The sequence below is a fragment of the Zosterops lateralis genome (assembly GCF_965231275.1).
Source record: "Zosterops lateralis genome assembly, chromosome: 3".
Classification (NCBI taxonomy): domain Eukaryota; kingdom Metazoa; phylum Chordata; class Aves; order Passeriformes; family Zosteropidae; genus Zosterops; species Zosterops lateralis.
This window is the reverse complement of record NC_139764.1, coordinates 23637691-23649358: the sequence shown is the minus strand read 5'-3', so window position 1 is coordinate 23649358 and position 11668 is coordinate 23637691. Positions and strand designations below refer to the sequence as shown.

General features: G+C 40.5%; 2 protein-coding genes across 3 annotated transcripts in view; one reads left to right on the top strand and one right to left on the bottom strand.

Annotated features, from left to right (window-relative positions):
• Positions 1-5198, top strand: part of SPDYA (speedy/RINGO cell cycle regulator family member A) — a 13677-nt gene extending 8479 nt beyond the window's left edge. The window contains exons 2-6 of the mRNA XM_083858404.1: positions 531-589; positions 844-929; positions 2540-2711; positions 3581-3869; positions 5104-5198. Coding sequence (XP_083714530.1) covers positions 531-589; positions 844-929; positions 2540-2711; positions 3581-3869; positions 5104-5192 — 695 coding nt within the window. The 3' untranslated portion in view covers positions 5193-5198. The remainder of the gene's footprint in view (positions 1-530; positions 590-843; positions 930-2539; positions 2712-3580; positions 3870-5103) is intronic.
• On the bottom strand, positions 4745-11582 carry TRMT61B (tRNA methyltransferase 61B). Of its 2 annotated transcripts, none has more exons than XM_083858402.1 (7): positions 11042-11582; positions 10859-10961; positions 8254-8444; positions 7016-7107; positions 6367-6602; positions 5694-5774; positions 4745-5199 (listed from the first exon to the last, which is right to left on the bottom strand). In XM_083858402.1, the coding sequence occupies exons 1-7, from the start codon at positions 11543-11545 to the stop codon at positions 5150-5152; spliced, it is 1257 nt and encodes a 418-aa protein (XP_083714528.1). In that variant the 5' UTR covers positions 11546-11582; the 3' UTR covers positions 4745-5149. The 2 variants fall into 2 exon arrangements, with proteins under 2 accessions (XP_083714528.1, XP_083714529.1); XM_083858403.1 differs by lacking the exon at positions 4745-5199 and adding an exon at positions 5225-5514.
• Between the last annotated feature and the right edge of the window lie 86 nt (positions 11583-11668).

The window sequence follows — 11668 nt, the reverse complement described above, 5'->3', positions numbered from 1 at the left end:
GTAATAGTGGACGATTACAGCTGGTTTTTATTTGACCCTTAAATACAGAAGTGAATGAGAGAGAGCTCGTGGTAATTACGGTACATGGTCATGGACAATGAAGCACTGACCAAAAATAAACAAGTATTGCCCTATAAAAGCTGCCAGGTAATCAAGGTACAGGATCTCAGCAGTCTAGTTCCTCTGAAATAATGGTGTGCTATCACCTGGAAGCATGTAATGCAGGAAGAAATTATGCAAATAGAAAAAAAAATACTGGTAATTTTTCACTTTTACCTGCTGTTACTGAGAATGGATGAAATGCAGTCACCAGAATTTCCACCTTGCCTTTCTGGTAGTTTGTTTTCTTTTGTCACGTAAGCTTTTTTCACACCTGACCTCTCCTCCTCCCTCAATTTCCCTGTTCCCTGCTGGTGGGTCTAGCTTATTTTTCATTTGGTTTATGAAAGTCCATCTGTTATTTATTTACAAACACCTTCTAACATAAACAGTTTTGGTGTTTGAAATGCTGCAGCTTTCTTCTGTTACAGATGATGATCTAATCCAAGATTTCCTTTGGATGGACTGTTGCTGTGAAATTGCAGACAAGGTAGGTGTATTTCCTTCTTAGTTAATAAACATACATTGAGTGAGAAATCTGCCCTTAATTACTTGATGCTTTCATGCAAATACAGAACATCATCTTTTTTCTAATGGTTTCACATGGAAGTTTTAAGAAACTTAATTCATGCTTTCCTCATTGTTAAAAATGATGAAAATGTCTTGGTGCAAGATGTGTGGATCAGTTTAGGAAATACTATACCTAAATAACACATTGATACTTCGTTTTACATTTTAAAACAGTATCTCTTGGCAATGACTTTCGTTTATTTCAAGAGAGCTAACTTCACACCAAGTGAGCATACCAGAATCAATTTCTTTGTGGCTCTGTAAGTACTTTAAAATTATCTGGTTTTATTAGGATAAACTTTGCAATATTTCTTTATGACACTGATAATTATGTGATGAGACTTCCTTGAGGCAGGATGTAAACAACCTGATCCAGGGTGTGGCATCTCTAGGGGATGGCAGGGGGGCTGGAACTAACTGGTGTTTAAAGTCCCTTCCAACCCAAATCATTCTGTGGTTCTATGATAACCTACATATTGTACATAAATAGTGCAAATTCACCATCCTTCCTGTGATGGAACAAGCCTGAGCAGCAGACAGGGGTTGCTTGCATTGGTGTAGTGAGACACACAGTGACATTCTGCCTGCCAAACTGAATCTGGGAGCTTTTTAAAGCATTACTAGAAATATATGCAGGACAATACACAGCAACATATACGTGGCTCACAGGTGCTCATGTAAAATCCTATTTCATCTCTTTGCCAGCCTTTAAGGCACTTGTATCAAAACATTTCACCATGACAGGCATCTCAGGAGTAATTTGTTATTAAAGTTTCTGTCAACATGACCTAAATCAACTGTAAAAACATTACTAGAGAATTTCTGAGAACTTTTTTGAAGAGCTGGAAAATGCCTATACTTTGAAACAGTGGTGGAATCACTAATTCCATCTTTACCAGGCCTGCATCACCCTCTGTATCTGCATATACCTGCAGAGGGTTCTGCATTTTCTTTCACAGTGTAATGGTGCTCAGGTCATCTTTTTTGGTAACATCACTTCTCAGATGCTCTGATTTGCATTAGTGCAGGGGCAAAGGTGTCTGTTCCTTCTACTGTCACTGGTACTGTGGGTGACACCCACAGAGCACGGAGGAGGGAGCCCTCTGACTCCACTGAGGGGGGAAAAGCCAGGCCAGAACAGGGAAAGATTAGAAGGGCACAAAGGGTCTGGTGAGATTGGGACTAGAGAGAATACTGGGGTCAGGAGCAAGTGAGGAAACTGGGGAGGAGACTAAAAGTCCTCATTTTCTCAAGTGTGATTTACAGGAGTTTAGTATCAGGTGGATCCAGAGGAAGTAAACATTTTCCTGTTGTCTGAGAAGACAATCCAAAACAAAAAGTAACAGATAGTGAACAAAGGGAAGAACAGAGACATTACAAAAAATTTCATTTTTATCTGAAGATAGACCTGTATTTAGTTGTTTTGTTCCTTATTTAATATGAGCAACATAATTTTCCAAGAATAGCTAAAATCCATAAAGTAAAAAATGTAAGTTTAAGATTTCACAGGATAGTTTTAAGCCCTTTTTAAAGAATCAATCAGAAACTGTTCATTTTAGTTCAAGGGTTTCTTACCAGCTTGGAGAAAGATGTCAGGATGTGTTAATTCTTGCTGATCTACTAATTTAGGAAACTCTAGGGTGAAACAATTTATATAAAATCTTGGGGTTTTTTATTCTAAGAATTCATATGGAACTAAATAGAAAATACTGTATTTCAGAGAGAAGGCTGTACTTTGTTAGTGTTTTTTCCCCACAATACTAGAAAAAAGAACCACTGCAATATGTCTGTTATTTTATGTTAGAAATCATTCTAATATAGTGGTTTAAGATTGAATAATACTTACAAACATAAACATATATATTTGAAGGTATCTGGCAAACACAGTTGAAGAAGACAATGAAGAAGCAAAGTATGACATTTTCCCATGGGCTTTGGGCAAAGCCTGGAGAAAGCTCTTCCCTGATTTCTTGAAGTTAAGAGATCAGCTGTGGAGTAGAATTGACTACAGGGCTATTGTAAGCAGACGCTGCTGTGAAGAGGTAGGGAGGGAGATTTCATATTGTAGATGCTGAAATCACAACAATCAACACCAGCTAGCAATTTTACTCTGTACACAATCCATGGGAAAGAAAAGATGCTGCTAAAATGTAACGGTCCATTTATCCTCCACGATTTTTTCCTTCTCCATTTAAAATACATAGATTGAAACTGTTTTTAAAGTAAGCTAGAATATTTTATATTGCACTACTGTTAAAAGTGAAGTTTCTATTGGCTAGAATCTGCTTCATGCAATTTTTTTTATTTAAAACCTACCTTCATGTTTCACTTCATCCACTCTAGAAATAATTTTGTGTGCTTTACAATTTATGAGGAAAACATATATTCCTCACTTTTCAGGTGAAGTGCATATCTGGAAAAACACTTGTCATGCTCTAAGTACACAATGTTTACTTCCAGATGGTGGAAAAGAAAATCTCTTTTACTCTAGAGGCCTGTTTCTAGGGATGGGATTAGATGCTATGGGAAAAGCACAAGGACCAAGGCGAGTGCAGGATGCTTTTCCTTGCACATCCAGCTTCCCACCGTCGTTCTTTCAGTGATGGTGAACACTCAGCTGGGCAAAGACACCATCTTGTGTCCAACAGCCCGAGCACGAGCTGGTGTTTGTGATGACTCATGTGAACACGCAGGGCTGGAAGCTGGGATGTTCCCACACCTGACTGGTATCGGGATTACTTACTCCTGCCAAAGGGAGCAAACTTTCCAGTGGGGCAGTATGAGACAGAAAAGAGATGATGTCCATTTCAGCTACGTTAATTCCCTGTCATACACTAACTGGCTCTCTTGTTTCCAGCAGTATGTTTTCCCACTGTTTTTACTGCTCCTGATGCCAGGGCTGTTCCCACAGGTGATGGCCATCGCCCCCACACATTACATCTGGCAGCGGGAGCGCTCCGTGCACCACAGTGGGGCTCTGAGGAATTACGATGAGGGAGCCCAGCTGCCCCGAGGGCCCAGCGCCACTCCCACAGACTGCCTGCTCTGCGGCAAGAAAGGCAGATTTGTGCGCCTTGGGCTGTCATCCTCCTCCTCATCTACTGACACTTTGGAGATGATAGAAATACATTCATCCCAGAAATCAAAGGACGCCTTTTCCGCTGAAAAAATGCTCATCGACTCTCCTTATAAAGCTCAAGGTACCAATTGCTTTATATTGAGTCTTTTCTTATTACTTTCATCTACTACACTAGATTTTGGGTTGCATTCCAATCTATTTAGGCATTTATTACTATTCTTGCATTATAAATGAAATTGAGAGTCCTGTTTGAAATGCTTATGATTGGCTGGAACAATGAAAATACTGGGGTGTATAAAGTGAGCTCAAGTGCTCTTGCTGAGAGCATGTTTTGAGAAAGGGCAGGATGCTCAGCTGTGCTATCAGTTTGGACATAAGTTAAATCACAATTCCCATTTTCCTCTAAGCGTGTCTCATCTGTTGACAATTAATACAAGACTGTTTTAATATTGGTATATGAGTAGAAAACAAGAGTTTATGTGAAAATTGTTTACATAATTGAATCTCTGCCCATTAATCTACTCACAGCAGCATCCTCAGCCTTTGCATTAGGGGCCTCCGTTACATACAGCAGTTGTGGGGCAAACCCATTATTAAATTTATTATTAAAAGTGAAACACACTTGAGATATTAATTTCCTGGTGCATCTGGATAAGCCCTCAGCCCTACAAAGATACTCTCATGTAGTTAACCAGTGCAGAGCTCCTACTATACTTATCTAAAACAGAGGTAGCTATTTAGAGCTCTGTATGTTTTATTTGCATATGTTCTCACTAATATCCAAATTTTCACTATTGCAGTAAGATTGTTACTGGTTTTGACAGTTTTAGTACAATTGTGGTTTTCAAGAGATCCCTCAACTTTGAAAAATTTGGCATTTGAGTATTTCTTGAGATACAAATCAAGTAAAGTGTTTACAAAACATAACTTAATAATTGAATGTGTTAAACATCACCACTTGCTCAGTGGTGAGACCCACAATTACTTAATTCTGTTTTCACTTGAGAGATTTTACTTCTCATCTCTGACAAGGGTCAGAAAAAACTCCTTCCTCCAACTGTTTGAGAACCCTTTATATGAGGTGAAGTTCACAAATAACCAGGCAATGTGCAGTATGAAAGCTGGAAGGGAACCACAGCTGTGCCTGTCAACAACTGTTTAGATTTTGAAATAAGCACAGCTTTATCAAGTGAACACATTCAGTGAATTTTAGTATCTCCTAAAGTTATGCTTTAAGAACTTTGTTCTTAAAGAAACCTGTAGTCACCAGTTGGAAGCCAGCAGAGTATTCATTGCAAAGGGCAGCCTCTGATCCCTTATTTTCTTACTAATTTTTTTCTCTTTATTTCTGGTAGACTGCCAGAGCCTGTCCAAAAGAAGGCAACATTGTAGCACCCTGAATCAAGATAAATCCATGGATTGGTTTACAAGCAATGGAGAATGAAATGCACCTGATAAGACAGAAACAGATACTGTGATTTGCAGAACAATCTGGGCTGCACCACAACACCAGACGAGACCATTCACTTCAAATTTTATCCATTTACATACTGGGATAACAGTTGGTGTTTCAAACTTGATGTGAGATAGAAATCAGAGCAGTCATTACTTAAAAGTTACAAAACTTGCAAAATGTAGCATCTACTTTGTTATTTTTTATTTTATTCAAATATATTTGAATATACAATATTCAAATTAGCAGCTAAGGAGGTGGCAGCAGCATCAAGAAAGCAGTGGTCGAAACTTTCTCAGCTTGGTAAGGAATGCTAATTAAAAAAACAAAAGTTACTACTTTAGTATTTCAATATACAATGATTATTTTATTATTGTAAGTTTTATGATTTCATGATATAGGAACATACCAAATACCAGTACAAAAAAAAAAGTTTCTTTGAAATAAAAATACCACTAAACATTCAAGATAAACTTTTTCCAAATGCCTCACCTGAATGAGCTTCCTGCCAGTGGGATGGTCGGGCAATGTAAGGCACAGAGCAGTTTGTTTCAGCAGCATCACCAAGTGATTCTGTGAGAAGGACATTCTTTTTTACCTCATTCCCACAAGTTTAAGACCTACATGCAGACTAGAGTAGATAATGTGCATGTAATAATTTCCCTGACATGTTTTCTTTATTTTTGTTGTCACCTAACAGTATATTCAGAACTCTTTGATTTTTGCAGATCTATACTGTGTATTTATTTACATGTCATATAAATATATATATGGCAGCATTTTTGGATTTGCCAGAGCAGCATAATTTTAAAACAGAGCATACTGGCCAGTTTCTCGTAAGGAATCTTTAAAGCCATCAGGGTCCTCTAAAGCAGTGAAGGAATGAGTATAAAGAACTGAATTTTCTTAAAACCAAGAAACTTAAAAACTGTAGTAGAAGAGCAGCCATTCTTTATTGCAGATTGAAACTTAGTTTCTATTTAGTCCAGATTTTTAATAGGATATGGAAACTTAAATAACAATTAATAGTCTTCTTTAAATGTGACAAGATCTAGGCTGTCCAAAACCTTGGCAATTCTCTGACCTAAGAAGAAACACTGCCTCTTCCTACACTGGATTATCAAAGTGCAGTAACAGAGTATCTCATCAGCAGTAAGGTTCTTACCATTGTATTTGCTTTCTTTAAGAACTGCTTGATCCTGAATATGGATTTCTTCATATTCATTTTGAGGTGGTTCTTCAATATTTCCTTGAGTTTCCACCATTTGGCTTGATTTGGCATGCTTGAGTTTAGCAGGGAGCACTGACCAGCTTCTGTGCGTTACCTCAATTATCCTTTCACACAGAAAAGGAAGCTTGCAGCTCCGTATTGCGTCTAAAAGGTCAATAACCTGGGTGATGCTTTTGAAGAAATGCAAAGGATAAAGTAGTATTTTGAAAACTCAAATCACAAAATCTCACTTCTACTGACTTTGGTACATTCCTTACCTTTGAAGTTACAGGAGTCCTTCAGTTTTAGGGTAAAGGAGGAACCTGACTATTGCATGGGAGAACAGTGCAGTTACTTTGAGGATGCTGTAAAGGCCCAAACTTCACTGACCAGAACGAGAACATGCCCCAGGCAGATGCCAAAGGATGAAAGGATGTGGCCAAGTGTAATTTATACTGAGTACAATTCCCAAAAAAGTTATGTGGGGAAAAAACCCAACTTTGTTAACCATTTCATTAATGCTGGATGTGCATTTCAGAAGATGCTAGGTTCTGTACTGAGGCCAGGTAATGCCTGAATAAAGGTTCCAGAAACAAATACTTACTTTGCTAAATACACAGCACACACCCCACCTTCTTTCAGGCTTGGATGTACAACAGGCAGAGCACACTGAGGGTGCAGCATATCCAGAACTACCTGTAAGAGAAAGACATATTAATGTTTGCTGGGAAAACATATGTACATCTATCAATGCAACAATGCTGGGGGAAAAAAAAAGTTCTGGAAAAGAGATGCATACAACAGCAGTATAAAATCATAACCAGTTTTATTACTGCCTCTCAAAACCTGAGGTGCACACAAGATGAAGTCCTCTCTACTTCCATATGAATTTTTATTAAAACAGCAAGTAGCATTTTACACCTCCTGGTAATTAAATCCCATAATCCTGACAGTAATAAAAACTTTTAGAAGACTACATTTACTAACATATTTAAATATCTATTTTTCAAATGCGAAAAAAAGGTTGTTTAAATGCATAAAAAGAGCACATTATGGTCACAATGTCTAACTTGCTGTCAGTTTCAAGATTAAAAAACTTGTCTTTGCCAATTTATCAGTCTTTTGCTAGGAAGCTATTCAGATTGTAAAACAATGGGATATGCAATATCTGACCCTTCCTGCAGGACTGTAATTTAAAACATTGCTTGAAATGATATTTTAATGCTATGTTTTATATTTGCTTACACCATTTTAAAAATTGCTCTTTGTTTAAAGCATTTAGTAAGTAAGTAGTTGTAAGGAGTTTGTCCGCTTTACTGGCAAGAGTGGTTGACATCAAGCTGTTTTCCCCAGCATAACTCCTTTTAGGATGAAAAAGCAGCGGGACAGGAGAGCAAGCCAAAGCATTCTCTAAATTACACTTTAGTTACATTGTGCATTTTATGTAGCTGATAGCAAAGCGGTCACATAGTTATATATTTAATGACGTTATGTATTCTTCTGAAATTTAATGCTTGAAATACGTATCTCATAAAAATATCAGTTTCTTATAAAAACATGAAAGTGAGTTGGTCTTTGCTTACAAGACAGCAGTAATTAATTGTAATATTTCTGTAGTACAGCTTTATCACTCTTTCATTTGACAACCTGTAACTGAAACCTTGAAAACATTTGTATCTGACAAAAAAATTACAATGTTTCTTTCACTGATGAAGACTTGGATTGTTATTTCTCATGTTACACTAGATATGGGAATCCTGCTGTGAGAGTGAGCACTAGAGGTTTTCATTTATGGAGAAAGGACACAAATGTCAAATGGGGGAATTGTTTGGATTCACTCACTGCATCAAGTGTTACAGATTTCATATCTGCAGCAGCTGTTGAAATGTCTTTAAGAATGAACTCCACGTTATCTGGCCACTCGTCCACGTGTCCTATTTCCCATGCAGAACGCCAGCGCCTGTAATTCTTCTTAGCTAAAGAATGGTGATCATCTCTGATTTCATAACTCAGAACACGTCCCTTGGGCCCAACTGAAAACAAACAGAAGACACTCCACTCACCACTTTACACTGCTGTTATAAAGACTTGGGAAAAAGAATCCCAAAACAAAAGCAAAAACCATAATCTAGAACATAATTACACCCTTCCATCTCCACTTTAGGAAATGATCACATATGAAGCAATCAATGACAATCTGTGTTTTCTTTACATTTAAAACAAACATATGCAGAAAAAGTGCTGGGTTAGTTTTTTCACAGAGAGAAATCATGAATGCACAGGTGAAATAAAGTGTAGTTATAGTAGCACAGAGTGTTCCTGAGATGTTCTCCTGAAGTCACTCCTGCAGTAAAAGACAAGCTGAGCATCTGTGGCCCCTGCTAGATCCTGCTAGAGCAACCAGAGGTACCAGTGCTCACAGCTCCTTTCACATAAGGAAACCTTCTCACTGATCTCAGCCCCACAGACAAGTTTTCCAGTCTACTCTTTGATTTACCCACGTTTGTGTAATTTTCCTGCTTCTGTCTGCAACAGTAATAAATGATTAAGTCTAAATTTATTATTCTGAGATTTACCACAAGTCTAACGTACACTGTTTCTCATAAAGGAAGCATTTGCAGGCCGTGCAGGCAGACAGCAGGGCACTGCTGTATTACTCCATATTTGTATTACTCTCATTCCTCAAGCCTATCCCACTGCTCACTTGTCACTCTTTGCTACTTTGGAATGGGTGCAGGCAGCTTCCAGGAAGCAGCAGCTCCTGGGTCAGTTCTGTGCCCTTCTAAGCCATTTCAGTTGAAGTCATCAGGCTCCTTCCCTCACCTACACAATCCCACTGCAAATCCATTCAGAAAACTGAGTAAAAGAAGGGATGGATTATTCCTGACAGTTGCTCCTCGATCCAGCTCACTCAGCATCAGACAAAGGCCAGAACCAGCTTGTAAGAAAGGGAAAGTTTCAGCATGTTGCCTTTGGTCACCTGAAGCAGTTGTAGAGTCACAGTGCCAACATCAGTTTAGAAACATCAGAAAAATAAAGTTCTTCACACTGGGGGGATCTACTCATTCCAAGTAATTCCTACTTTTTGAAACTGCTTTTTAAAAAATAAGAACAACAAGGTGAAATAGCTAGCAAAACTTCATTACTGTGAAGGTACAGTATATCAAGTTTGCATACATCATATTTTCCAGTTCTCAGAGATCTGGCAAGCACCACTCTCTTAACTTTATCCTGTTTCATGTCAGTAGTTTCTGGGAATGATTAAAGAAAGAATGGAAAAGAAAATATAAAATGAATAACAATTAAGACATGAATGAAATCTGTTAAATCAACAAGAATTTTGGAAATTAAATAATTCCATTGGTAAGGTGTCCACTAGATTTGAATTCCAGCATTTACCCACATAGTAGATGTTTTCCTTGTTGGGTATCACTGGGGTGTATTTAATAATGGCAAAAGCAGCCACCATTAGGAAACAGCAAACCAAATCTATTTATTTCTGTGCCATCACCAAAATGTGTTCAGCTGTGACTAAAACAAGCTGTATTTGGTGCTGATTTCAATTCAATAAATTTGAAAATAGCAATGCAATTTCACTCCTTTTTCCCGCTCCTCAAAATAGAGCTGATCTGGCACACAACTGCACTCTTCCCCTCATGGATAGGGCTAACAGCCTGGTAATGCAAATGATTTTGCTAACTTGGCCCATTTACAGCTAAATTAAAGTGATTAGGAAAAAACCTGTTGGACAAGACTGAAAAATCAGAGGAACAATTGGCAAGTTCGGGTGCGCTTGTATGAAATGTCTGAATACCCAGGGCAGAAAAAGCAGTTGCTGTGTTTAGCAAGAGCTAGTTTTTGCCTTAGCCAGCAGCAGGTATTCCATCTCTCTGGGCTTTGGGTCTGCCTGTAGGGCATGATGGGGAAAGGTAATGACTCTTACTTTCCCTCTCTCTAAGTGGAAAGAGAAGTGCTGATGTTCTGTTTCAGCAGCTCCCGGCTCCTACAGCAGCAGTGGTCGCCTTGAGGATAATCCCATTCCAGCTTCAAAATCCCAATGGAACTAAAAAACTCCAAACACTGGTTTATTCCAGAAAGACGATCAGAAGAAACCAAGCAGTAGCATTAGGAGGCAAAAGGAGGGAGAGGGAGCAGAGGTGCAGCTGCTGACCTTAAAACTGAACATGACAAGCTGCAGTTGAGTGATCTTGAGGCCTATTTACACTACGGCCTTCTAAGCATAGTCAGAATGGTTCACAGTCCCTCTGCTGACGAAACTTTGCTTCAAGTCAGCAAACTATAGGTGATCTGCAGTAAAGCTTTTAAGAGCTGAGTAGTAAGAACCACGAGAACCATAAGCATCTGGGCAAACCCCGCCCCCCCCCCCCCCCCAATTGTGATAAGGAAATAAATAAATTCTCTGTTGTGTAAAGCCAGATTACCTCACCTGCTCTCGACAGAAACAAGCTCATAGCACCAGACCCGCTGCCACTCTCCAACACGGTATCCCCCGGGTGGACATCCATCATCATCAATATCGCACTTATATCCTGCCAGCAAGAAAAAAACACGTTACTACCACACGCCAAAGATTAAAGGCGAGATTCTCCCACAGACCCCTCCCAGCTACCTTGGGGTATGCGATGGTGGGTCCCCGCGGCATGAGCAGCACGTACTCATCCAGCGAGGGCCTCCTCACCAGCAGCCGGGCCCCTCCCGAGGCGCGCAGCACCTGCCCGGGCAGCCGCCCGATGATGTCGCGGTGGGGCAAGACCCCTCCGGGGCTGCTCAGCACCGCCTCCGCCGCCAGCCGGCACAGCAGCTTCAGCGTCGTGTTGTGCTTCCTCCGCACCTCCGCCAGCGCCAGCTCTCCGGCACGGAAAGCGCCGCCGTGACGCGAACCCTCCACCACCACCACCTCCTCCTCCTTTCCCTCAGGGGGAGCCTGAGGCGCCGCCACCGCCGCCTCCACCGCCGCCGCTTCCTCGGGCGGCAGCAGCCGCTTCACCCGCTCCAGCGGCGACAGCGAACTCTCCCATGCCCGCCTCCGAGGCTTCCAGTCGGCAGGGAAAGAGGAGGATGAGGAAGAAGAGGAAGAGGAGGCGGCCCGCCGCAGCGCCCGCCAGCCCCTCATGGAAGCGGCGGGAGACTGGGACAGAAAAGGGGGCGTGGCTCCGGCTCAACAACCCTCGCGCCGCGCGCCTGCGCCGCCAGCCCCGATGACGCCATCTGGCGTCATCGGGGCTGGCGGCGCAGG